The sequence below is a fragment of the Lacerta agilis genome, chromosome 15 (genome assembly GCF_009819535.1).
Source record: "Lacerta agilis isolate rLacAgi1 chromosome 15, rLacAgi1.pri, whole genome shotgun sequence".
Lineage (NCBI taxonomy): Eukaryota > Metazoa > Chordata > Lepidosauria > Squamata > Lacertidae > Lacerta > Lacerta agilis.
Genome location: NC_046326.1, coordinates 2078454 through 2106449, shown reverse-complemented (window position 1 = coordinate 2106449; position 27996 = coordinate 2078454). Strand labels below are relative to the sequence as shown.

At 48.4% G+C, this 27996-nt stretch overlaps 1 protein-coding gene across 3 annotated transcripts; it reads left to right on the top strand.

Moving 5' to 3' along the window:
* Positions 1 to 20800: 20800 nt before the first annotated feature.
* On the top strand, positions 20801 to 27558 carry EGR3 (early growth response 3). Of its 3 annotated transcripts, XM_033172228.1 has the most exons (3): positions 21435 to 21556; positions 22762 to 22907; positions 23931 to 27558. In XM_033172228.1, the coding sequence occupies exon 3, from the start codon at positions 23939 to 23941 to the stop codon at positions 25010 to 25012; it is 1074 nt and encodes a 357-aa protein (XP_033028119.1). In that variant the 5' UTR covers positions 21435 to 21556; positions 22762 to 22907; positions 23931 to 23938; the 3' UTR covers positions 25013 to 27558. The 3 variants fall into 3 exon arrangements, with proteins under 3 accessions (XP_033028118.1, XP_033028119.1, XP_033028120.1); XM_033172227.1 differs by lacking the exon at positions 22762 to 22907 and having other exon boundaries at positions 20801 to 21556; XM_033172229.1 differs by lacking the exons at positions 21435 to 21556; positions 22762 to 22907 and adding an exon at positions 21715 to 21821.
* Positions 27559 to 27996: the final 438 nt, after the last annotated feature.

Here is a 27996-nt window from a genome sequence, read left to right as displayed (position 1 = left end):
TCAAACATATCCATCCTTAAAGAAATCAGCCTTGAGTGCTCACTGGAAGGACAGAAGTTGAGGCTCCAATACTCCAATACTTTGGCCACCTCATGAGAAGAGAAGACTTCCTGGAAAAGACCCTGATGTTGGGAAAGATGGAGGGCACAAGGAGAAGGGGACGACAGAGAGAGATGGTTGGACAGTGTTCTCGAAGCGACTGGCATGAGTTTGGCCAAACTGCGGGAGGCAGTGGAGGATAGGCGTGCCTGGCATGCTCTAGTCCATGGGGTCACGAAGAGTCGGAGACGACTGAACAACAACAAATATGTTCAAGTGAACATAAGCTTGTCAGTGTGAGCCTATATCTCAACAAGAGAGCCTTTTCGTGATGGCACTATTTGTGGATTTCCTTCCCAGAGTTTCACCTGATGCCAACATTGTAATCTTTTTGGCACCAGGCAGATATTTACTTCCCCAGGCTTTTACATCCCAAAAAATCACATGCTCTGTGCTGCAAGCACAATGAGCATTACTGCTGACTGTGCAACAAAGCAGCCTCCTGTTGCTCCATCATGCACCTGTTTGTTTGTTTGTTTGCCCCAGAGCCTTCCCTACAAAAACCTGCTCTTTAGTGCTCATCAGAGCAAGCATAAATTCAGATTTTCTGTGGAGTGCTGTTTGCTCCAATTGAGCTTTGAAGAGCAGGTGTTCACAGGGAAAGCTCTGGAGCAAAAAAGAAAGAAAAAAGGACTCAGACACTGCACTTTAAAGCGTGGACTGTGCCTGGAAACAGCGAAGGAACAGTAAGTGTGGATAAGCCCAAGGTTACATTCTCACACTCTTCCTCATTGACTAAAATTGTCCTATAGCCACATGTAGGGATGGAAAAGTCCATCTATTTGGTTTCTCTCCGTTCTCCGTTTCTCATTTTTCCAATCTTAAATTCAATTTTCCACATCTCTGCATTGGTTTACAAATGTGTTCTTTAAATAGTCCTCATGAAAATTCAGCAGCATTTTAGTGCAAATTTCTAATATACATTTTAAAGTGAAATTTTGCCTGATATGCACATTTTCACGAGCAATTTTCCTTAATAGAATACATTTTGTATGTTAATTTCTCCAATATATGAATTTTTTATGCACACACTCCTCTAATATACATTTTTGTCCACTTTATGTGTCTCTAGGGCTACCAGGGGAACCTGTGGGTTTACTCACTACAAGGCAGTTTCCTCTTATCATATGGATTTGGCACAGCACCAAAAAGGATGCTGCCAAAATTTTATTAATATTATTGTTCTTGTATCTAATGACTTCACACAGTTTCCAGATATTATTACCTGAAGAATGGTCTATCTGCCACAGTGAAAGTATATGGCTGTTCTGTCTAAGACATCTGAACAATTCCCAGTCACGAAATCTCAACTACCTCTGGTTAGATGAAATCTAGGCACTCCTCTGGTCCTTCTTCTAAAAATGACAATGGGCTTTTCCTTACTCATTAACAAGTTCACCAAGCTTCAAGCTGCCTTGTCTCTGAGCTGCCACCTACAACAATGTCACAAATGACTCGGTTGAGTGTGCAGTACACCAGACCAGCACATGGCACTGTTTCAGTAACACCAACCCATCCCTATTGTTCTTTGTTCTGGGGTTCGTTGGGTCTTTGGTTCTTTAGCCTTTAGGCTTGTCGTTGGTCTTTAGCTAGGGGGCTTGTTGTGGGTATTGAGAGCCTGGTAGAAGGGTGGCAAGGGAAGGATAGGAGCAGGTGGGAATTCGTTGGGCACTGTTGTTAACAAGAACACAACCAAGAAAGTACTGTTTATTCAGAAACCACATGCTTATGTACTAAACTTCAAATAAAACAGTTTTGTTCCAATAAAAAAAAAAAAAAAAAAATGTGGCGTTCACCCAAACTTCAGAGTGGCATAGAAGGTGTTAAAAGGGAATAACCAGTAAGAACCTTGAGGGGCGGAGTTATGTGGGCTATATAAACCCCTCCCGGGGAAGGAAGGGGTCTTAGTTCTTTGGTCTGGGGTTCGTTGGGTCTTTGGTTCTTTAGCCTTTAGGCTTGTCGTTGGTCTTTAGCTAGGGGGCTTGTTGTGGGTATTGAGAGCCTGGTAGAAGGGTGGCAAGGGAAGGAGTAGGCAGGGGTGGAGAATTCGTTGGGCACTGTTGTTAAGAAGAACACAACCAAGAAAGTACTGTTTATTCAGAAACCACATGCTTATGTACTAAACTTCAAATAAAACAGTTTTGTTCCAATATTCTCCTTGCCTGAACTGAGTGAAGTAAATACCAGACAAACTGGTTGGTGGCAGCGGTTAATTAATAAGTGGTGAGTGCAGGTATCAACGGACCGTTAAACGTCTGGGGGACCTGTGCAGGTTGAGCGGACCGCCACAAGTGGTGGCTCAGCGGTGGGATCAAAAAAAGTCCAGTGACTGGAAAGAGGAGCAATACACCTGGAAGGGGAGAGGATAATCTGGAAAGGATATTATCCCGTCCTAGGGTGTAATTGTGGAGACTCTTGATCACCGTGAGGCTGAGAAAGAATTAAGAACTGGTGATCTCAAAAGTTATTCTGGCAGAAAGGTTTAAGTTGTGGTCGGGGCAAAGTACGCTGGAAAAGGTTAGAGAAAGAACCTTAGGCGTGACTTTGAGACCATAGTCTTGGAGAACCTAGCCCAGAAAACAGACAGAGAAAACGTTCTTTTCTTTAATAGACTGTTTGAACTCCTATTTTTAAGAAAATGCCACCCAAAAAGACTAAGAACCCGGTGAGGGAATCACCTATAGAAAGTGCTGAAGAGGAAAATGGGACCTGCAAGGGGAACCAGGCTCTATTGAAACCACACCTGCGGAGAGAGTCCTAAATCTCTGAGAGTTTTGAAAAGTGGAAACTAGAGCAGGAATAAACTGAGAGAAATGGAATTAAAATTAAAGGCTGAGCAGGAAAAAGAAAATTGAGAGCTGAGCAGGAAAAAGAAAAATTGAGAGCTGAGCAGGAAAAAGAAAAATTAAAAGCTGAGAGGAAAGTGAGAGCGAGAGAATGCAGTTCCAATTAGAAATGAGGAGATTGGAAGTGACTGCAATAAAAAAGCAGAATAACAGTAACAATACCAATGGGCAACACTTGTGAAAATAGAGTTAACACGTTTCCCAGAATAAAAGATAGATACCCCACAAGCATTGCAGCAGCTCCAAGGTTAGGAGATGATTAATGAAATCCGAGACTATGTGTATGATGGACCCTATATGGGGGGAGGAAGTGGGAGAACAATAAAAATAAGACTGAACAACATCGAGGAAAATTTACCTCAGACTCCAACAAGGGAATTACTCCTCAGAGAAGGGGCCCAATGAAAAGACATCCCTACAATCAGGGAGTGCTGAGGGAAAACTTAATAAACCCAACAAGACAGATCCTCCTGAAATCTTTTGTGGGAAATGTGGGAAAAGGGAACATCGGAGGGATGAATGTTGTCAAGGAAAAGGAAAATAAAAAGTCCCACAACTACAAAGAAAACATTTTGTGTCCAGGCTGTAGAGCAGGGCCCAACTGACTCGGTTGTCGTGGCAACCAACTGGAATACAGTTGAGCAGGGCCTAAGGTAGCTGAGGCCAGGGTGCTACATTGTAATACAATCCAACATGATGGACACCTATTACAAAGTGCTGGGGAAAACATTTGGGTAGAGGGGAAAAAATACCGTGGGCTGAAGGATATGGGCTCACAAATCACAATCCTTCACCCCGATAGTAAAATCAGAGGCCATCATTCCCGGGAAGACTATAAGATAAAGGGAATTTTCAAACCTCCTGAGGTACTACCGATGGCAAAAGTTGATATTGGATATCAGAGTTGGTCAGGGCAGTGGGAAGTAGCGATCTCTGAAAGATTTCCACCGCAAGTCTTATTGGTTGGGATTTAGTAGAACTGTGCGAAGTGCTTTTATAGTCACCAGAGCACAAGAGAAGTTATTGTTGCCCAGGCCTGAACAAAGTGATACAGTTGCTGAAACCACTAAGGAAGGAGAGCAGATGGGGGAAGGGTGTCTATGGAAACAAGAGACGCTACATTATTTCCCCTGACTAATAGTCAAGCCTCAAACTTTGTGGAAAAACAAAGGAGGATTTAGAGTTAAAACCCAATTTTGAGGCGGCAGAGATAAATAAAACCTTAACTCCTGAGAGTCCAGAACAATTTAAGTTGGACCAAGGTTTATTATATAGAGAAATTCTTATCAACCCAGCCAGGGGTGGTGGTGATACAACCACAATTGGTGGTTCCAACTGATATAGGGGCAAGATCCTGCAAAACACACACAGCAGTGTGTTTAGTGCACCCATGGGGATTAATAGCACAAAATACCTGACATTCAGGATGGACGATGAAATCCGTAGTGTCCAACTGAATGCATCAAAGTCAGTCAAGTCACTAAACCTTCAACCCAATCTAGACTATAGTAGTCATGTTGTTAAAAAAGCCCGTGAAATTGGTAAAGGAGGGTATACCTGCAATGTGATCAGTGACCTGTCTGTGAGATCAGTTAGAACAACTAGTCATATTTATGATAAACCATTCAGCAATTGGAAATATAGAAAGAAAAACGTCCTGGAAGTTATAGCTGGCATGGTGTCCCATCAACTTTCTATGAAAGTGAAAGTGTTTCCTACACTAGAGATTGTGTGGTGGGAAGATGGGTACCCTGCTGCTTATGCAACACAAAAAATGTCCAAGATAAACGTGGTTACACAGCATTATGTGGCCACCACAGCAAAGACATAAAAAGTAGTCTTCAAATGGCTCAAAGTGGGAACTGATAAATCAATACAGACCAAAGATGGACTGACAGCAAGGGAGATTGCTATGAGCAAGAAGCAATCAGAGCTTTTAAACCTACTTGCATTAAGTAATCATGCTTGGATAGAAAACTTCAGCAAGCTGACTATTAAAAAAAAAAAGCTATCCATAAACTTATGAAAACAGTTCCCAGTACATTTAAAAGCCAGACAACCAGTTCTTATGCAACTGTTGATGACATGGAGATGTGTGTACAAGGCCTCGAGCTTGAACCCTTAACAGAGATCCTGAAGGAGGGAGAAGTTGGTCCAAGAGAGCTTTTGATCCTGAGATACAAGGACTCCACACAGCTTGGAATCCACAATCATTACAGACGCCTCGAGTGCAGGGAACGGAGTGGACTGTGTTATCCGGCAGAGGAAGACAGCTTGCATCCCATCAGGTACGGCAGAGAAAACTGGTGTCAGAGAAGATACTTCTTGCAGCATTTAAGGACAATAAGGATGTGAAAGGATCCTGAACACCATCGCAGATGCCTTATCACGAAGCCGAAGACAACGGTTAAAATGGACAGTTACGACTTTTCTTGCAATTCACTAAAGGCCTAATGTTGCATGAACTATTGTATATAATAAAAAACCACAATTTTTATGCCAGTAGGATATGAGAGGTTAAGGTTAGTAAGCATAGAAATGTTTGTTTAAATTAAGGTGTCATGCAGTTTGATCAGGAGGTCACTTGGCAAAGTGTACCCTCCTGAATCAAACTTTCTAAAGGGGGGAGGTATGTGGCGTTCACCCAAACTTCAGAGTGGCATAGAAGGTGTTAAAAGGGAATAACCAGTAAGAACCTTGAGGGGGCGGAGTTATGTGGGCTATATAAACCCCTCCCGGGGAAGGAAGGGGTCTTAGTTCTTTGGTCTGGGGTTCGTTGGGTCTTTGGTTCTTTAGCCTTTAGGCTTGTCGTTGGTCTTTAGCTAGGGGGCTTGTTGTGGTATTGAGAGCCTGGTAGAAGGGTGGCAAGGGAAGGAGTAGGAGCAGGGGTGGGAGAATTCGTTGGCACTGTTGTTAACAAGAACACAACCAAGAAAGTACTGTTTATTCAGAAACCACATGCTTATGTACTAAACTTCAAATAAAACAGTTTTGTTCCAATATTCTCCTTGCCTGAACTGAGTGAAGTAAATACCAGACAAACTGGTTGGTGGCAGCGGTTAATTAATAAAGTGGTGAGTGCAGGTATCAACGGACCGTTAAACGTCTGGGGGACCTGTGCAGGTTGAGCGGACCGCCACATCAACTACCTCTGGTTAGATGAAATCTAGGCACTCCTCTGGTCCTTCTTCTAAAAATGACAATGGGCTTTTCCTTACTCATTAACAAGTTCACCAAGCTTCAAGCTGCCTTGTCTCTGAGCTGCCACCTACAACAATGTCAACAAATGACTCGGTTGAGTGTGCAGTACACCAGACCACACATGGCACTGTTTCAGTAACACCAACCCATCCCTATTGACCAATACTCCCTGTCTCAGAAGAAAGCAGTGTCCTGACTCAATGCTTCTGTCCTGAAGTGCAGCAGGACATGTGGGGAATTGGTAGCATAGATGTGAGGAGCATCTAGTAGGGAAAGCTTTTAATCAAGAGATGCAAATCAGCTGTAACAGCAGCATGCTTCTGCAAAAAAAACTAGTGCACAGTGAAGACCAGGAAAGAGACAAATTGTTGTCAAGAAGAACCAACATCTCCATGCTACCCAACCATTATAATCTTTCTTCTTTGTTCCAGTCTTGTTTTCAACTGGAAACAGATCCTGCTATATTAGTTCAGGCAGGCATGTAAAGGCAACATATTTTTTAATTTGGAAATCAACAAGGAACTGGTTACCTTGTCTAGATTAATTTGGGCCTTGTTGCTTCCAAATACTTGAGATGTCACTCCACAAATAAGGGCATTTGGCTAGGCAAGCAGGGTTGGCCCAAACTGTGTTTTCCAAGGACTTGCAAGAATCAAATTCTGCTCCATCTCCCAGACAGCTTGGTAAGAGAGAAATTTGTGCAGGGCCGGATTTAGGTTTGATGAGGCCCTAAGCTACTGAAGGTAATGGGGCCCTTTATATGTGATATTTTAGGGAGCAGGCTAGCAAGCGGGGCCCATTACTTACATCATAGGAGCCTACACAACACAAACACTGTTGCTGTATGTAGGTTTTATTTTATTTGTTTTTATCTTATATTTTGGAAATGTACATCCAGGTTTTTTCCTTTAATTTTTTTTTGGGGGGGCAAGAGAGTGGGTGGGGGGGGGTGGGGGGGGGGGGGGGGGGGGGTGGGGGGGCCCTAAGCTATAGCTTGTTTAGCTATACATAATTCGGGACTGAATCTGTGTAGCGATTAAATAACACCTATGTTTATGGCACGTAGTCAGCAGCCTTGGCATTCTTTAGATGTGTTCTTGTGACTTAGGTACATGATCTGATGAATCCAAACAGAATCAGTATAGAACCAACATAAGAGTTTCCAAACCCTCGCTTTGTTTCAAAGTCGACACAACTGCCAGAATTCAAGGTGTTTCACACAGTTATCTAGCTTACTTTTGCCAGATGTCAAGGTTTTGACTTGGATGATCCAAGTTTGCCATGCTGGGCTAGAGCTGCCGTAAATTTTGAATATATTAGATCCTTTAAATGCATAATAAGGATCCAGTTACCACTATCCTATCAGTTTCAGGTGCCCTTTCCCCAGCCTGCTGCCATTAAGGGAAAATGTATGGCTGGGTGTTATTAACAATCCAGAAACATTCCTGTGCAAATAATGCCTTATCTACACTACAAACCTAGATTTATTTATCAGTTTATTCTCCATTACCGGTACATCCTGCAAAGAATCCTGAGAATTGTAGTTTGGCAAAGGTCCAGAGAATCCTTTGCTAGAGATCCTAAACACCAGTCACAAAATGACAGGAGAATGGCTGCTATTTATTTATTAGTGTAGAATAGGGGCGGGCTTCAGGCTTGTTTGAACTGCATCAGTTTTTACTAGAACCCCCAAGCTGAGTACAAAAGACATTCATTTAGAATTAATGAACAAGTTGTCTCTGAGCCTAAGAATTTGTTTTCAGTATCAGAATTTTCACCTAAAAGTCCCTTCCTGGTTATCCCAAACCTTTCTTCATCTCAACAGTCTAATTTAGGTGAGAAATTAATGTTCCTAAACAATTGGGAATCCCCAAATCCTTGCCAATGTACTTAAAATCACAGAGAGATCTGTCAGTTGATCCCAATCTTCTTTCTGTCCATTCCTGGTGTATATATTGTGGGAAATGTGGGGTGTAATCCACTGGAGCAGTCAAGTACAACATTACCTGTTTTGCTAGAGTGGCCATGCAGGGGATGTTGGTCCAGCCAGTTGAACTTCCTGTTACACCCGGCTAGAGCATCCTCCTTTTGCATGTGACAAGTAGGTGGGCGTGACCTTTCCAGACCTGGTAAAAGGCCAAGTCACATAGCCACCTCCCTTCTTTTTCATCTTGCCTGCTTCTTGCTTCACCTGGACTGCACTGTTGGCTGCCAGCCAGCAGTTTCCCCAGGTTATCTCCCATATGGGGTAAACCTGTTTGTACATGTATTTGTAACTTTAAGCCTAAAGCCTGCCTTCAGGGATCATACTGTGCTCTCCCTGATCGTGAGTAAAAACTTCTTTTTGTTATTTATGAATAAGACTGTTGTTGTCTTTATTCTTTTAGGAAGGATTCAAGTGATTTACCAGAAACATTCCAATCTGGGCAAGCCATATTGAATTGCTTACTGTCTTAAGAGACTCACACGAGTCTGCAACCAGCTTCTTGCTGTGCAAAAGGGAATGCCATCTGCTGTATAAAGAAACTGCTAGCGCGAGTTAGGAAGTGATATTATCATATTTCCTCTCCTTTTACCCACAACATTCCCACATATATACCCTCATAAATGGCAAATTCACAGATATCATTATTGATTTATTTAAGGTATTTATATATTGCTTAATCGTTGGCATTTCTAAGCACTCAATAGGGTGTATCCAGTGCTAGCCTTATTCAGCATACACTTATTGAGTAAATGAAAACGACTAGCTTAGGGACATTAATTCAGTGGGTCTACTCTGGGTAGGACTATACTGGATGCGGCCCAGTGTTTTCAAATCATTACTTCTTGTCTATATCCCTCCTTGAAGTTGGTTTTTCTCCTTGCTCTCATGTGCATCCTTTTACTGTGCCTGGGCTGGAAGTATATCAACCAAAAATCTGAGTGACCTTCCCTGAACTCATCACATTGGCTACGGTGTTGGGGCGCAAACCCCAAGTCACAAGACCTCAGATAAAATTTGCATACCAGGTGATTCTGAAAGCCCACACAGCTGAGAGGAGCACATAGGCACCAAGCATGGTTGCTAATATTCAAAATGTATAGTTTCGGTGCAAGCTGACAGACTGAACAATGCATTCTGGTCACCTCCCCCATTTGCATAGTTGTCACCTCCCTGCTGTTTCCCAATGCTATAATAAGGGAAGTTTCCGCAAAAAAATGAAAGTTGACAGCTATGTATTATCTGACTCCTGTCACTTAAGGATCTCAGAGTGCGATACTGTGGAAATCAAGGCACATTCATTGATAATGTTGTAACACATTCCAATTCACCAAAGATTTTGTATTTGTGAGTCCAGTGAAATTGAGGATATTTCACATTACTTTTAAGCTGCCTCTTGTATGAGTCCCAAGTATAAAAAATGTCTCACCCATATAGTCTATATATCTTTAGATCTCAGCAACTAGGCCAGGATATAAGGGATCAGGCAGTCCTTAAGAATCCTTAAGATTCACCCATCTTAGCTGATGTAAGGTGGGTCACAAAAGTAGCAGTACCAGTATGCAAATATGTGGTAAAACATTTCAGACTTGCTTCCAATGGTGGGCCTGAAAAACTTGACTGTGCCCTTAAGATTCATTTGCTGTAACAGCAGTCAAGATCCTGATGGATGCAAGTGATTTTATCCTCAAAATGCCTTGCAAACAAGTCACAGCAAACTGCCATTGGTTCTGCCACCTCCTTTGAGCCAGACTATAAAAGGCCCCCTCCTGCCAACCTAGCAGTTCAAAAGCCGTCAAATGTGCAAGTAGATAAATAGGTACCGCTCCGGCGGAAGGTAACGGCATTTCCATGCGCTGCTCCTGTTCGCCAGAAGTGGCTTTGTCCATGCTGGCCACATGACCCAGTAAAGCGAGTTGAGCAGACCGCAACCCGAGAGTCCGTCCGCGACTGGACCTAGGTCAGGGGTAACCTTACCTTTACCTATAACAGGCCCCACACTACTCGGAAAAGCTCTGCTGGATGAAACAATGAGAATATCCCCAAGCCAAACACAAGCATTTATATCTACCACCTTAAGAGTTGCAGTATAGGAAAAGATTTTTCAGCACCTCTAGAATATGCTCAAGTTCTTGCTTTGGCATTTGGCAAGTCCCCAAGGGAAATGAATTCCATTATAATAGAGTTGTGGACTGAGGACCACCCCCCCCCCCCTTCTCTAACAACATGGCACTCATAAGGCATAGTCCAAACAGCAGGCACTCTCTACTGATTTAGGTATCAAATCAGGACCTAGAGAGCAGGTAGTATATAAGAGGCAAGCCACTGATGGCTTTCCAAATTCTGAAGCATCAAATGAATGTGCTGCTTGTGAACCATCTCCTGGCTTAAGGAGAGGAGCTGTCATGTTCAATTCTAGCCTCAAGCAATCTTCAAGGGCAGCTCTACAACAGCTGGTACTGTAGTACTCAAGCAACTTTCCCAATGACAGGGTTCAACATACAGTTTATTTCACATTTAAGGCCTTGTCATTTTCAGCCTTAATATGCCCATACATGTTTTGTGGAAGTCACAGGAAAGACTTAAAAATAACTGGAAAAAAGTGAGCAAGCCACATTTCCTGCTCCCTCCCCCTCCCCAAACATGTCTCTCCACCCCTCAGTCTTGGGGCATTCCTACAGTAATACTACTTCAGACCAGAGGAACAGCCACAGCTGACAAGCAATAAAGAGATTTGGGACTGCCCCCCCCCGTGTGGTGTGTGTGTGTGTGTGTGTGTGTGTGTGTGTGTGTGTAAACTATTAACTCCTTTTTTACACTCTGAACAGAGCTGCCATCCTGAGAGGCAGGGACTTTATCAATCAAACAAACTCAGCCTCTAATTAAAATGTGTGTGTGCAAGTCTTTTTAAACCATCTGTTTAGATTATTAGTGAGGAGTAGTATTTTTCTCCAACCAACCCCCCTTCCTGAACTTGGTGGCAGAAGATGTCTGAGGCAAAAGGTGTAGCTAGCAATGTGTTCACACACTGCCTGCTCTTTTGCCCCTCCACCCACTGTAGACCTCATCATCTCCCCAGGCTACTCTCTCTAGAGTATTCATACTGTTTGGTACCATGCATGTGAGCAATGCCAGGTTGGGGCTGGGCTTCCTGGCACTTCACATGGATGCAGGGCTGGAACCTGCCTTTCAACCATCTCACAGGGTGAGGACGGCTTGGGCCAGTGCCTGCTTGCTCCTGCACAGTAATTACGGATGAAAATTCTCACCTGTGCCTGCCAATAGAAGAAAGCAAACACTCAGTCCCTCCACTATAAAGTCTGGAGCAACTTTTTATTGTTATTGGTTCTGCGTTTGGGGTTAGGCTGTGGGGAAGTGGGTGGTACCACAGCGCTCAGAGTCAAGGGAACAGGCCTGATCTGCACATATCTCACCTCATCTGTGTGCAGTCTTAGTCCCCCAAGGCTGGGGAGTGAGGAGGGAAGGATTACCATACTTTAAGAAGAGGGTTCCCATGTAGCACCTCATAGCTTGTCACTTGCTGATCTGGGTTTACAAGAGCTAGACAGATTTTTTTGACAGGAGCAGAATAAACGTGAATGTATGAAGAGCTAGCTCATTGCTGATCTCTTTTTGTGGGGTGAAAGGCCGCTATTAGCCCTTCTCTCTGCCTCAGTTCTCCACCTGTAAATCAAGAGCTGATATGTCTAACCTTTCTCTTCCCTTATAGATATGCAGCAAGGAGGGTTACTATATTAAAAAAAAAAGATGGCAGTGATGGCTGTTGTAATGGGATCTATGCATACAACAATTGGATCTGTTCCAAGCACACCTACAAATGTACCTATTAAAAGCTTCTTTGTAAGACGCGTCTACCAAGCATTGTGTCCAAAGATGAGGATGGCGAAGAAGCCCTTGTTCCATTGCCCAAGGTGACTTGGAAGAAAGTGGGAATAGGGAATTCAGTTGCTGTTGCATGAAAATTTATGTGGCCAAGACGTGGGAAAGGACCAGCTCCATTAAAATAATAATAATAATAATAATAATTATTATTATTATTATTATTATTATTATTATTATTATTTATTTCTACCCCGTCCATCTGGCTGGGTTTCCCCAGCCACTCTTAACCCTCTGGCCCTCTCTCAAGAAGGTAAAAAATATCCTATCTTCACATATCCTATTGTTACTTTCCATACTAAAGTTCCTACAAAGTTTCTATTGGTTAGAATTGCCCAATTGCACTCTTGTGCTTTACATCAGATGTAAAATATCTACTTGTTTCTAAAGATATTTATATCTTGCTTTTATTTTCTTTTTACATTATATTTTATTAATTTCCTATATTAAAAAACCACATATAAACATGACAAAGTGAATACAATGTACAGAGACATTTGGGTACATCACTAGTTAAGGTTTTGCTTTTCCTATTTTCACCAGGGTTTTAACTTGACCTGTTGTCAGTTGTCTGGCATGGTTGAATGTGTTTTCATATTACATCAGGAACAAATACTGTAAGTTAAGAGAGTTCCAAAGATCAGCATGCTGTAATGGTAATGCTTTATCATAGTTCGTTTATCACACATAACAAAATTAAGCCATTCTGAGATAAACTTGTACATATTTCCTATTTCCTCTGGCCACTTTTTTCTACTAAAGCACTACTCCAAATTTGTTATATACCCTGATTTTCAACCCCAAAGGTTACAATAAAATCAAAATGAACACCTATAAAATTTAATGTCCAAAAACCACAATTAAAAATACAGTTAAAACTGAGAGCACAATACTGTAAGATGCAGTCAGTCAATGGAAGAAGGAATACAGTACAGCAAACCCAAAAGCCAGACCAATTCTTGAGAGCTCATCTGAAGAGAGAGGGAAGCCAGGCAAATCTCCCTAGGGAGGAAGTCCCAAAATCTGAGTGCCACAACTAAGACACCCTGTCCTCAATGGATGCTGGTACATGAGGGCAAATGGGGCATTGCCCCACCAGCCTCAGTTGGCCCTGAGCCAGCCCCCATTGGCCTGCCTTCTGACTTCCAGCCAATCTGGGAGTGGCCCTGCCTGTCATGGCTCTGACTTCCGTTCTGTTGGCCTCCCAGTGGACACCAGCCAGAGCTGCCTGTGCGGCATCACAACCAAGCAAGCCTGGAATGCAAAGGGACAGATGCTGAAGATCACTGGGAGGAGGTGGGTCTTCCTTTAACTCTTAACAGCTCAGCTGAGCTTAAGGACAAAAGAAGCTGCTTTTATGGAGTCAGACCATTGGTCCATCTAGCTCAGTATGGTAAACTCTGCACTGACTGGCAGCAGCTTTTCAACATTTCAGGCAGGGGCCCTCTTAGAGATGCCAGGCATTGAACATGGGACCTTCTCGATGCAAGGCAATACTCTCTGAGGCCACTGAGCTATGGCCCTTCCCCTTCAGTACTCCTTAGTAGCTTCTCCCCAGCACCAGACCACTGAGTTTTAAAAGCAACACAACCCAATCCTATGCATGTTTATTTATCAAGAAGTTACTCCCAAGTTAGGATGTTGTACAGCTCTTTGTTCATTGTGGGGATGATTAGGGAGGCAGGAGAGGATATATTATTTAATGATCTCCCTCCTAACTTGCACTAGCAAGTTCCATATTCTAGCAGAGTTCCAAACATCCCCCTTTTTTAAATTACGCAGCAATCAGCTTGTTGCTGACTCATCTGAGTCTTACTATTAAAGATTCCTTCCTGGTAAAATCCCTTCTAATCCCTCTTAAAAAGAATAAACACAAGAATCTGATTAACGTTAATATAAAAGTAGTTTACTCACAGATTCATTCAGGTTCATAGACATATCCCTGAAGGCAGGCGTAGGTTACATAACAACTAGAATTATTCCATAAAGAAGTTTGTCCCAAGTGACTGCGACTAAGCCGTCACTTCTCCAAACACACAGCAACATCCAGAATGGAGAACACACACTGGTCCGAACATGTAGATAAATAGGTACCGGCTCCGGCAGGAAGGTAAACGGTGTTTCCGTGCACTGCTCTGGTTCACCAGAAGCGGTTTAGGTCATGCTGGCCACATGACCCGGAAGCTGTACGCTGGCTCCCTCAGCCAGTAATGCGAGATGAGCGCCGCAACCCCAGAGTCAGACACAACTGGACCTAATGGTCGGGGGTCCCTTTACCTTTACTAGTATGTTAGCTGTTCACGGTTCCAATGAGTCACGTCCTTTCACAGGATACTCTATTCTGTGTCCACTGAGCATGCTCAGTTCTCATTGGGCTGTTTTACGCATTTGTCCCTTATATGATTTTGCTCACACTCCCAATATGTTTTTGTACTTTAGCAAACCTCGGGGATTCCCCAACCTGCAGATTCCTCCCTCTTATGGTGTTGCTTTTTTCTACATAAGGATCCACACACGAATAATGAGTTGCTATTTGTATGCAGGATTGTTCCTGTGAATTGCCTGATTTGGTTGTTTTAAATATGTACTATATGCCACCTTCCTACCGAAACAAAAACCCCAATAGTGCTTTTCACTCACCACTTTCCCTCACTTCCAGAAAGCCCAATAAATTTCCTACATAATCTGAGAGGTATGCCTCGTCAACCATGACAGACAAAAGCATGTATTTCTTCACAGAACACATAATTAAAGTATGGAATTCACTGTGACAATGTGCAATGGTGTCCACTAGCTTAGATAACATTAAAAAGGGAATAGACAAATGCATGGGGGACATGTGTAAATTGAACCTCCAGGCTCAGATGCAGTATACCTCTGAATAGCAGTTGTTATGGGAAGATGATAGCACAGGAGGGCGATTGTCTTAATGTCCTACTTGTGATGCCTCTTGGAAACATCTTGTTGGGGCACCCTGTGAAGTAGAGTTTCTTCTCATGTTCTAGGTGGACATTGGGGTGCACAACTTAGATCACACACTGCATAATCACCGGAGTCCCCAATTGTTTTCACACATCCATCCAGTGGGTTCCAGTAAGGCCAGCCTTAAGGTCACAACTCCTTAGAAGCCTTAAAACTACCGGTAAGTTCTCCTGTTAGACATTCATCTGGCTACTACACCCAGCAGTGACCCTCTCATGAGAGAAGATGCAGTGCTTGCATTGGACAATAGGTTTTCCTAACCCTACAGTGTGGAAGGTAGGCATGTACACAAGGGGTGTGTGCAAATGAAATTATTCACCAGATTGGTGCCCAACATAAGCCTCATTCAAACGTGCTGCGGGTTAAATTAAATGATGGGAGGGATGCCATAAGGATCCCCCCCCCCACTCACACACATCCCAAATGCCCTGCAAGCTGTGCCCACAGTCTAAAGGAAGGGGACAGGATAATGTGTCCTGCTTTGTGTGAAGATGCCTTGAGTGCTGTGTGGTTTCACTGCTGAAGTAGGTTTATTTTGAATAAGATCTTGGACGCCTACTGACTAGACCACAGGGAGCAGGCAGCTGAAACCTCCACAGTTTGCCCACAACAGGAAGGTCTAGTGCCCACTTCCAGCAAGCTTGCAAGCAGTTGGCCCTCTGCCCTTGGCAGGCAGTGAGGTCACAGATTCCTACTCCTCCACTGAGAAGCAGAAGCAGCCTCATATTGGGGGGGGAGGGGGGCAGCACAAATGAGCTTTGGAGTGGGAACGCTCTTGAGATCTATTCCAGAATAAGGATGCTGGCTGCATGTTGCCCTTTTAAGTTTAGTCCGTTTGAACCCAGTGAGACTTACTTTCAAGTAAACATGCTGAGGATTGCAATACAAATTGATAAAGGGAAATGTTTTTTTTAAATTGTTGCTTTATTTATTTATTTATTTATTATTATTATTTTAAGAGCAGTTCTCATTTTCCTATTTTAAAGCCTCATAATCTAGCAATTTAATCCACACAACTCAAATTCTCTCTCTCTCTCTCTCTCTCTCTCACACACACACACAAGTGATTTGTGTTTTTGCTGTGTGTACCTATTTATCATGTTTTATTCTTGTAAAGAAACACTGAAGCTCCTATTCTAAACATATTTCCTGGGAAATCCCAACTGTACACAGGAGGACTGGCTTGTAGAGTAACCAGGCACATTCCACTGTCAGCTCTGTTCGCCATAAACAGCACTTGTTATCTCCAATTTATCTCTTTGCACCCCGCCTTTCAGCCATGGCGTCCCATGGCGGCTCACAAATGAAACATCAAGCCGAAGCGATACAGTTGTCACTTTAAACGGCAAATAACTGCTGCTGAACGCCTTCTCTCGAAGAACAAACTCGCATAGTCTGAAATACAGGCCCGAGCAGCATCCATCCCCCTTCGCTTTCTCCCGTTGGGATGGGGAGGGGGTACATGCGCGCCAGGCGGCCGAGCACTTCTCTGTTCCACTGATCGGCAGTGGAACAGGCTTCCTTGGACTCGAGGTTTCTAAGCAGAGGTTGGATGGCCATCTGTCATGCTCATGGATGCTTCATTTGAGATTCCTGCATCGCAGGGGTTGGACTAGACGGCTCTGGGGGAACCCTTCCAACTTCACAGTTCTACGAATCTTCGGCGCTGTCTTGCTCCATTGGGGGGAGGGGGGAGAGCGCGCGCGATTGCAATCGTGCTATGTGCACCGAAAAAGGAAAGGGGGGAGGCACGGTTGCAACGTGGTTGGGGGGGGGGGAAGAGAAGAAGAGGAAATAGCAGGAGAACACTGATTTCCCTTGGCAGCTCTGCGGGCCGCTTAGCGCTGCGGTCGGGGGAAGGAGGGACCAGACTGGGCTCCTTCCTCGCCACAGGATCCTGGCTGCGGGGCGCAATTTGGGAGCCTTCGCCTGCTCAGGCCCCGCGGGGCTCCCTCCGCCTCTGGGCCGAGCCGCGCTCCCCCCTCCCCCGGCCGGGAGGGCAGGCGGCGCTTGCAAAGGCTGCGGGTTCCGCTGCGCCTCCGTCTCTCTTTCCACTGGTAGCGAGAGCGAGGGCGCGGAGTGCGGGGAGGAGGAGGAGGAGGCCACCCGGGAGCCGGAACCGGCTGCCATATAAGGAGAGCGGGGCGGGCCCGGATCCTGGCCTTGTATGGCGCTTCCCCTCGGCTGGCGGCCCAGCCAAGCCCGCGGCTGCGGCGGCGAGGCGATGCCTGCACACCAGGCTCCCTGGGGCGGGCAGGGGGAGCAGCCACCCATCAACCCCCGCCAGGCGCCCGCCGCCCCTCCTCCTCAGCACCTGTCTGCTCCTGCGAAGGTGCCTCCTCTTCCTCCCGCCTCTCTGCAGCAGTCCTCGCCTAGGGGGTGTGCGGGCGGGGGGGGCAGGCGCGACCCTCCCCTCCCTCTTGCGCACAGTCCCGCGCGCGACCCTGGAGAGGCTCCGGCTCCAGACCTCCTCCCTGGCGCTGCGAGCTGCCCTGTTCTTGCTGCTCCCCTTGGTCCCGAGTCCCCGCGCAACGCAGGAGCCGAAGCCCCTTCCCCGCAGCCCGACCCCTCCTCCGAAAGGAGTTGAGCTGGGGGCCGGACTCGTCGAGTCCCAAGCAAGTCTGGCCAGCGCGCGCTTCTGCTTAAATCCGTTTTTGGGGAGGGGGACACGCATCCACATGCCGGGTGTTTGATACGGGTGGGGGGAAGCGGCTCTTGCACCGTGACGAGAAGAGGCTTCGACCGAGGGCTTTAACTCCACACACACCCCCGTGTGATTTTTCATCTTCGGATTTGAACAGGTGTCCTGTTACATCCAGCATCTCCTGCTGGGGAGGGTGGAATCCAAAAGGGCGCCTGCCACACCCAGAACTAGAAAGGGCCCCTCACCGTCCTTCCCCCCCCCCATCCTTTACTCCTTCAGGCTTTAGTAGAGTGAAGGCAGGAATCGAGTGCGAGCTCAAAACGTCTGTTTTTAAAAGGATAGAGCCATTCCGTCCCTCGAAAAGAAGTGTCCCCACCTCCATTTTTCTTAATACAGTACGTTTGTCGTGGTTGGTTTCCAGCACTTCATAGTAGGCGGATATCTAGGTGCTCTTGGGGAATGATCCAAGTAACAGCCTCGTCGTCTTAGAAAGAAATGGGGGGCGGGGGGCGCCTATAATGGTTATATTATATAATTATATATAATTTATATTTATATAATAAAGCCTATAATGGTTAGCCCATTAGTTAGTCAGCAACGCTTTCGACGCTCCAAACCTTCCCAGTATACGGCCTGAAGGGACACGAGGCCACCGCCTTGCTGAAGCTAATCAGGACTAGGTCTGCAGTCTGCTCAGTGTCTGGGATCTGGATGGGATCTGGGTGATCTCCTGCGACCACGAGTAGCCATTTTGGGTTCCATAACAGGAAGAAGGGTGGAATAGAAATGTAAGGAACAAATAAAGAAATTATATGGGCAAACACGCAAATGCCCCAAACAAATCTTACATGCAGTTATGTTGTAGGCAAGTGCCACTATTTTCAGAGTGGCTCAACTCTCCTGAAGGATTACAGCCTGATATTGCAATCCTGTGCACACTGGTTTACAACGCAATCCTAGCCACGTCCATCGAGATTACTACGCTATCGAAGCCAATGGGTAATACGGTTAGTGCTGCAGCCTCGAGTGGACTAATCCATCAAGCGCGGTAGGGCTTGTTTCTGGATAAAGACATCTAAAACAGCTCAGTTGGGATAACTCAATTGGTAGAGCATGAGACTAATAATTTCAGCGTCGTCGGTTCGAGCCCCACATAGAATAGAATCATAGAACTGTAGAATTGGAAGTGACCACGAGAGTCATCTAGTCTAACCCCCTACAATGCAGGACTCTTTTGCCCGACATGGGGCTCGAACCCACGACCCTGGCATAAAAAGTCTCATGTTCTATCAACTGAGCTACCAAGGAGCAAAAGGTTCCGTTATTGCAAAGGGTTGGACTAGATGACCCTCGTGGTCCCTTCTTACATTTTTGTGATTTTAAGATCGGGACTGTTGGGCATCTTGACGCTGTGCCTCGTCCTCCACCACCACCCACTCCCCAAGTAGAAATCCTATTTTACACATGTGCCATAAAGTTAAAGAAGAAGAAGCCTATGGATGTCCAAGATCTGATCTCCGGAGATGCTCTTCTCAGCCTCCTCGCGCGCTCCTGCCCCGCCAACCCCTTGCGGAAGAGTCGCCACTCTTGTTTCTCTTCCCCCTCCCTCTGCCAAATCCAGGTTTCCTTCCAGCGTGCATTGCACTCCCGTTGCTGAGCTGGCCGTGCAGGAGTTGGGTAAGTCGAGCTATTGCAACATATAATTTTTCCATACATTTGCTACATAACTCGGAGGGGTTTTATTTAAAGATAGCATCAGTTGGCACACTTAGCACGAAACCACCTAATTACTGACGCCTCACAAGTGCCAAACTTTAAACCGGGGGGAGGGGAGGGCTAGAAATCACTGACAAAGTGCTGCTTGCTTGAAATTGCTCGATATACTATATTGCTGCGTCTGATTTCCAGCCGAGAATTATTGCAGCGAGCGGGGGGAGGGAAGGAGGGCAGCATCGGCGCTGAAGAAGGCAAGGGGAAGCCGAGTCTGCCGTGGCCTTTCCTATTTGCATCCGAACTCAACTCCCACAAAAGCACCGGCTGCAGCGGCTGACGCTTCTTGGCAACGGGCTTTGTTCCCTGGCTTAGACCAAGGCGAGGGTCCGCGAGAAGCCTCCGCTCTGCCGAAAGCTTTGACCTGTTCCCTCTGGGACCTTGCTCTGCGTTTCTTACGACCTGCTTATTCATTTATAACATTAGCATGCAAGGTGGTTAATCTTTCCACGTAGATCTACCTCACCATGTTTTTTGAGGATGAAGGGGAAACTTTTTAGACCAGGGGTGACTAAGCTGCGGGAGGCCCTGCAGATGTTCCTGGATGGTATCACCTGTTAGCGGCCCTGATTCTCGGTTAGGCTGGCTGGGGCCGATGCGCGGTTGAGTCCCACAGCGTTTAGCGGGCCACAGGTCCCTCATCCCTGCTTTTAGGCCACACTGGGCTCCTTTGGTGCTTTGCGGGATAGGGGCGTTGGGGTTTGGGTGCCTCAATGGCATATCATTACCGACTGCCCCGCGTTTAGGCCTATTCGGTCTATTGTGCGTTTTCATAGATCTCTCTGCGCAGCTCCAGCGCTCTGGGGGACATGCAGAGCAAGCCACAAAAGAAGGACTTTTGCTGTGGCTGGAATGGGGTCCTGCCCGAGCGGCGGGTCTTGTGCGGAGTGGCGCCTTCTTCGCGGCTCGGATCCCGCGGCGTGCGCACGGGTCTGTGGAACCAATCCATAGCCCAAGAGGGCAGCTGCAGCACAGCGGAGCTGTTTAGCAATGGGCGCCGTGAAAACAAGGACGCGTGTCTGTCTGCTGCGGAGGCGCTTTATTTCCACCCCACCCCCACCCCCGTTCCTCCTCTTCTTCCTCCTCCTCCCCAAAGACGAGCACGAGGTAAATAATGCCCGAGGAAGCGCGCAGGGGGCGTGGGGTGCTCGCCAGCCCGTGCCCTTCGCGGGGTGGGGATAGGCAGGTCCGCCGCATGGCGATGCTTTGAAAGCCAGGCAAGCGCGTGGAGCTGAGGGCGGCCTCCGGAGGGGGCTCCGAAGCGGCGACCCGTCCTTGTCCCCAGGCAAGGTGCCCGTCTCCGTGCTCCTGCTTCTCCCGGCGCCTTGGCAGCAGCGGCTGCAGCAGGAGCGCGGCCCGGCCGGTGGCTCTCGCTGGCTTCCTGCTTTCTAAACGTTCCATTGTGAGGAGCTTCCATTGTGACGTCTCGGCTTCGGCGCCGCTTTATCTGTCCATATATGGGCAGCTACGTCACGGAGCTTTCCCGTCGCTCACATAAATAGGCTGGCGGATTTCCCTGGCTGAGCATTTGGGCTGCAGTGAGGGAACCTGCTGAACGAGCGAGAGAAGAAGGCAGGGAAGGAAGAGCGAGGCCGGGGAGGACGAGGAGGAGGAGGAGGGGAGGCAGGGAGGGATTAAAGACTCCCACCATCCTCTGCCATCACATCTGTAAAGCAGATCGGGACTCCCACCTCCTCCCTTCAGGAAACACCTCCGGGGATCCACCGAGGATTGCGCGCCCCCACCGACCACCCACCTTCCCACCCTCCTCCGCCAACTGGCCCCCTCCCCCGTGCCCACAGCGCCTTCTTTCCTCCCCCAGCAGCGCCCCCCTCGCCGCCGCAACTTTTCTCTCGCATGGTCTCCTTCGCACGGATTTGCCACGCGGATGCCGCCTTGTCGGGAGCGGAGCTCGGAGCCGCTTTGAACCCGCCGCCGCCGCAGCCTCCTTCTGCTCTTCCTCCAGTGCTATGACAGGCAAACTCGTGGATAAGCTGCCAGGGACCATGAACACTTTGATGAACCAGTTGCCTGACAATTTGTACCCCGAGGAGATCCCCAACTCTCTGAACATCTTCTCCAGCAACGGCGAAGCGTCGGTGGCTCACTATAATAACCAGATGGCGACAGGTAAAGAAGGAAGGGGGAGGGGGCGAGTGGCGGTGGGGAGGGAGGGAGGGAGGGGGCGAAGCATGTCGCTCTGTCGGGGGTGGGTGGGCGGGCGGTGAAGCCTTCGCCGGCAAAGAGAGGCCGGAGCTGAGCCTGTGGATCTGCCCCTACCCCCATCTCTCCACCGCCTCCTCTGCGCGCTGGAGCCATTGCTGCTGCCGCTGCGCTGCCGGGCTCCGGAGGAGAGGGGCAGGCAGGAGCTCCCAGCGGCGGGAGAAGCTGGAAGGTACGGTGGGGAAGGGGCTGGCAGGCTGGGCGAGCGAGCGAGCGAGGGGCCGTTGGAAGCCGCCCTTCTCCCTCGCGCCCCTTGGACTTTGCCCTTTGGAGGCCTCGCCACGGGTCTCTCGGGCGTGCGCCAGTGGCCGTGGGGCTGGTTCGCCCTTCTCCCCTGCAAGTCCTTCGCATACATGTCCGTGTGTGTGTGTGTCCCCGTGTGTGTTAGTCCTTGTGCGTGTGTCTCTATCTCCCTCTCCGTGCGCTGTGGCTTCTCTGTGGCACAAGCTGCCATCGCCGCGCGGGCACCCCCCTCCTCCCTGTGCACACGCACACAACCCAGCACCCCCTCATTCTCCTGCCTCTTTTTATCTATACGTATACAGAAATCATGTCGGAACGAGGAGCGGGTGGGAGCGGGTGAGAGGGATCTTCTTTTTCTGTTTCCCAACGTGGCGAGGTTTCTCCGAGGAGGATTCCTGGAGTCGGAGAAGGGGGTAGGCAAAGAGGAGAACTGAGGTTGGGGCCAGGAGAGGAGGGGGCTTCCTCGGTCTCCATCTCTCGTGCTGGAGCCTTCCGAGGCAGGTGAAGTTGCGTCGGCTCTTTCTGGATGCCGCCAAGGAAGTGGAGGGGACGCTGGGCACCCGCGCGGACTGCGCCGCAAGGCGAGAGGTCTGCGCGCTGGCGCTGGGCTGGAGCCTCTTTTGCTGCAAGCGTTGCTGTGAGAGCAGACCCGGTTCGGTTCTGCCTGGCCTCACCTGCGCAAGTAGCGCAGGCCTCTCTCATTTTGATCAACTAACACTCCCCCTCGCCAAGTCCCAAACCCTCCTCTCCACAGCATTGCTTGATCTCCCCCGCCACCCCTAAAAGAGAGAGAGACAGACAGACAGAGAGAGAAAGAAAGAAAGAAAAAACACCCTCCCTTATATTTTTCATAACTGGTCTCGACGCAGAAATCTCGGCAAGTTTGTAAAGCTCTGCTGGAAGTCCCGGTCTGCGTCGGTGGGGTGGGAAAACGCCTGGAGAGCAGCAGAGAGAAAGCGAGAACGAGAGGCAGACCAGTTCGCTCTTGGCAGCCTGAGCCTACCTGTAACTTCAGGTACCTGCTTCCTCCTGACCCCGCTTCTCCTCCTCTTGCTCCGGCTCCCTCTCCCAATCTTTCCCCCTCTCTCCCCGGGGTTGTGTTCTCGTCGGACCTCTTCCTAAGTACACAGACACCCGACCTGCGTTGCCCGATGCCTTCGAGGCTCTAGTGCGTAGGAAACTCGGAGGCTCGTCCTGCGGCTTCGGCAATGGAGTCGCCTCCGTGCTCCCCTTCCCAGGGTTCCCATGAAGATGGCCTGTGCAGATTACGTTAGCTGCTTGTGTGTGCGCGCTTAGATATTCTCTCGCGCATGTGTCTGTCTCGTCTGGGTGTGTGTATGTATGTCGCTAATGTGTGTGTTTGTACATGCTTGCATTTCATACCCAGGCAAGTGCCACAGTTGTATGTTGTTGCTTCCTACCGTTCCAAGTGCGCGCGCGCGCGCGCATATGTCGGTGCACATGTATGCCGCCCTATATGTGCGTGTGGTGCGTGTGCTGAAATCGTTACAGACACATACATATCACATAACTGTGTGTGAGCTGGTGTGCTTGTGTGCATACATGGCTACGTAGAGATGCACAGTCCAGACTGCTTGGAAGTTAGAGCCTCAGTTTCCAGGCACTTGTTGGGCGCGCGGGCGGGGGATCAGCCCTTGATCGGGTTTTGTGTGCCCCTCCCCTGTAGGATCCCGATCTTTGAGCAGATGCACTCAAGGGCTCCGCCTCCCAGGCCTGCCGACGGCGGCTCTTTCCTTGTGTCTGCACCTGATCTGTCTCGTGTGCAAGACCATGTGCTGGAGGCGGTGCTGCTCAGCTTCTGCCCGCGCCTTCCCATGGCTTTGCAGGATTCGGACTTCCAAACTGGGGGGGGGGACCCCACCTTCGCCCAATGAATCCCCCCTTGTCTAAATAAGGGCCCCTTCTCCGCAACCCGACGACTCCCCCTGCCCCGCAATCGCTGACCCGTTTTCTTCCTTCCTCCCTTCCTTTCCCCTTTTCTCCCCGCTCTGGCTTCTCTCCTTCTCGCCCTCCGCAGATAATGTTATGGATATTGGCTTAGCCAACGACAAGTCCGGCCAAGACCTGTCGTCGTACTCGGGCTCCTTCCAGCCGGCCCCGGGCAGCAACAAAACGGTGACCTACCTGGGCAAGTTCGCCTTCGACTCGCCGTCCAACTGGTGCCAGGACAACATCATCAGCCTGATGAGCGCGGGCATCCTGGGGGTGCCTCCGCCGCCGCCCTCCTCCAGCGCGCAGGCCTCGACGGGCAGCATGGTGCAGGTCCAGAGCCAAGGCGACGTCGAAGGCATGTACCCAGCGCTGCCCCCTTACTCCACCTGCAGTGACCTTTACGCGGGCGAGCCGGTGCCCTTCCACGACCCACAGGGCAACGCCGGCCTCTCCTACTCGGCGCAGGATTACCAAGGGACCAAGCCCGGCGGCGGCGGCGGAGGCGGAGGAGGCCTGGAGAGCAACCTCTTCCCCATGATCCCGGACTACAACCTCTACCACGGGCACCCCAACGACCTGAGCAGCCTCCCCGAGCACAAACCTTTCCAGAACCTGGACTCGATCCGGGTCAACCCGCCGCCCATCACCCCACTGGAGACCATCAAAGCCTTCAAGGACAAGCAGATCCACCCGGGCTTCGGCAGCCTAGGGCAGCAGCAGCCCCCGCTCACGCTCAAGCCCATCCGGCCGCGCAAGTACCCCAACCGACCCAGCAAGACGCCCCTGCACGAGCGGCCGCACGCGTGCCCGGCGGAGGGCTGCGACCGGCGCTTCTCGCGCTCCGATGAGCTGACGCGGCACCTGCGCATCCACACGGGCCACAAGCCCTTCCAGTGCCGCATCTGTATGCGCAGCTTCAGCCGCAGCGACCACCTCACCACGCACATCCGCACGCACACGGGCGAGAAGCCCTTCGCATGCGAGTTCTGCGGGCGCAAGTTCGCGCGCAGCGACGAGCGCAAGAGGCATGCCAAGATCCACCTCAAGCAGAAGGAGAAGAAGGCCGACAAGGGCTCGGCGGCGGCTGTCAGCGCGCCCGGGGGGGCCGGACCCGGCGGCTCGCCCGCCGTCTCGTCGCTAGCCCCCGTGGTCACCACCTGCGCGTGACGCTGCTCCCGCCCCGCCGAGCCCCCAGTGCCTCTCGAGCGCTGTCTTTCGTGCCCACCTGGCGCAAAACCCGCCGAGCAGCAGCGGCGGCGGCAGAAGCTGTTGGCCTGCTCAGGCTCCCGCGAAAGGGATGCCTTTGCGCACAAGCCTCTCGCCGCAGCCAAGCTGTTGGTGGGAGGAAGCCTTGAACTTTCCGCCGGATCGTCTTGATTCTCAGCGGCTTAGGAGAGGAGGGCAAGCGGGGACTGAGGCCACTTCTCCCGGAGGAGCTGTCCTGGGCATGGGGTGCGTGGGGGGGGAGCTCCGTCTGGCACGTGTGAAAGGGTAGCGGATGGACACGGGAAAACTTCCCTGGATTCCTCTCCCCCCACCCCAACAGATACCCTTCCTCTGATCTTCCTCCTTTCCTTCTCCCTCGATGGAGGGGGCCACCAAAGCGCAGTGCGTGCTGCCTGTGGAGACCGTCTGTGCGCGCGTGTGCGTGTGTGCGTGCTTGCGTGTGTCAGCCTCTTGAACTGAACTTGGCTGCTTTTTAGCCGACAGTTAAGTTCCCTGTCCCCTGTGCACCGTGGAGAACGGCACCCCACCAGAGCCTTCCCCCCCCCTTGCCAGTCCCAACGCCCTGGGGCGATGCTGGAAGAAACTGGGTGACATTTGGAATGGATGGCGAGCCAGTCAGTCCCTTGTAGAAATGCGCTGCGGCTGTTCTGCTTGCTGTAGCTATAGCTGCCTCTGTCTTGGCCTCCCTCTCGGAGTGCCGGAGCCTCCTTGCTCTCCTTTGCCATGACTGGGGAGCAATCTGGGTGAATTCTGGCTTTTTTCACGTGGAGAGATTCCTTCCTCTCTCTTTTTTTCTTGACAATTAAACCCCCTTTCCCGTAAGTCTTCCTCTTGCTCACTTTCTTCCTTCCTCCCCCAAAAAGTATTACCCAACCTCCTCCAAACCTGTAAGAAAACCAATGACACTCCCGCCCGCCGCCCTAAACACACGCCTGTCCTTTCGCTTTCCTCGGCTGGCTCCTTCGCCCTCCTCTTCTTCCACCTTGGAAATGAGCAGGGCTTTCCAAATCAGTGTCCGGCCCTTCCATGTCACTCTCCGCTTCCTAGTGCAGAGTGATTGTAAATAGCGACCACAGCAAAACTTAGTCTGGGTGTTATTATATAGCTTTAAGAATTGTTGAGGGTGGGAACGAAAGAGAGGAAAGGGGCAGTAACTGGGGAAACTGGTGCAGGCACTTAAAACTTTATTTCCTCCAAAGGAGGAGTTGGGTGGAGAGAGAGAGAGAGAGAGAGAATGAAGAAACATGGATTTATCGATCCCTTTGATTGGATTTGTCACACCAAGCCCACCTTCTTGTCATCCGCTGTTGGCAGCTCTGAATGTAGCGAGAAAATGGGGTAGGAGGGAGTCAGGCTCCCCCTGACTTGAATGTACAGTACTGCTGAGGACCCCTATTCACTTTTCTCTGAGACTAGGCCTACTGTTGGGAGTGGGAAAGGCAGAAGAGTTTACAGCGTGTGTCTGTTTTGAGGGTCGTTTTTGTGTGTGTGTGCATACCCTTGCCCCTTCTATTCTTTAAAAGCAGTGTGTAAGAGAGAGAGATTGTGTACATGCGCGTGTGTGAATGCGTGGTAGATTCAGATGAACTATTTAAGTGTTCATAAGACCTTTAACAAACGAATGGGAGGTGGGTTAGCAATTTCCAGGTCATTTTAACTCACCCTGGGGGATGCCATTTTGGGAAAGAGGGCTAATGGGCATCAATTTGGGATGCGTTTTGTTTTGTTTTGTTTTTTTTAGCACAAGGACAATTATTTCCAGAAATGCAGAAAACAGTGTTTTAAATGCGTACTTTTATAATGTGATTTTATTGTTTTGTTTTGTTTTGATTTGGGGGGGTCACTTAAAATAAACAGGGGTGGGGAGAGAAAGCAGTTTGCCTTTTTTCCTTTACTCCTTCTGGTACGTGCATGTCATTGCATGTCTTGCTTTGTTTTTCCTTTCCTTTCTTTTGTTTTAATAAAACTGCTCAGATATTTAAGCAAAACAATGATGATAATTATAAAAAAAAACTTGTTGCCAAAAGGTTGTGTTTTATCCAGGTTTGATGTCTGCATGTTAAAAAGAAAATTAAAACAAACATTCTCAGAGAGAGAGAGAATGCAGTCTATGTGAACTGAAAGAAACAAAAATCAGGTTTAAACTACAAAAATCTAAGGGGATGATATTTTTTGAAAGACTTTTGTATAAAGTTGAGTACTTAGGGGAAAAGAGACAAATCAGATGTAATATATTTTGTGGATGTTTTTATTTCTTGGATTTATAGTACCTTATACTAAGGTTAAAATGCTTGATATTGTGAAAAAAGTGATAATTTTCACACACATTTCATTGGCTCATTTGTCATGTAATGCAAATATGATAGTTAATGCATACAGCATTTTAAAGGGGAAAATCAGAAATATTGAACTGATGTATTGTTGTACCATTTGCACTGTGAGCAAATGCTAATGCAGTAAATATATTGTGTTTGCTGACAATCAAATCCTTGTAGTAAATATCTTTATTTAATTATTTTTAAATATCATTGTGTGCATATTGTATGTTATACATTCTCTGCTTTGGAACAAAATCTAATATGTCAAGGAAAAAGAAACTGTTCACTTTAAAGGGATTAGGCACTATGAATCTTTGTAGATCTGATATGCAATGTGTTCTTGCACCTTGTTTGAATTTCTTTCTGGGTCAGTATATAGGGCTTGGAAGTCAGAATGGCGGCACCTTGACTTTTAACCCGTCTTGGTCTTGTGCAAAACCTCCCTTAGCACTGCAAATCACAAGAACATTTACTTGGAATTAAGCTCCATTGAAATCAAGGAGACTTACTTCCAAATAATTTAGTTTAAAACTGGACCCAATTCCCTGTTATTTAAGCATGCACTTTAGATGGTGTTATCTGTGTTTGGGCTCCGCCTCTTAATGT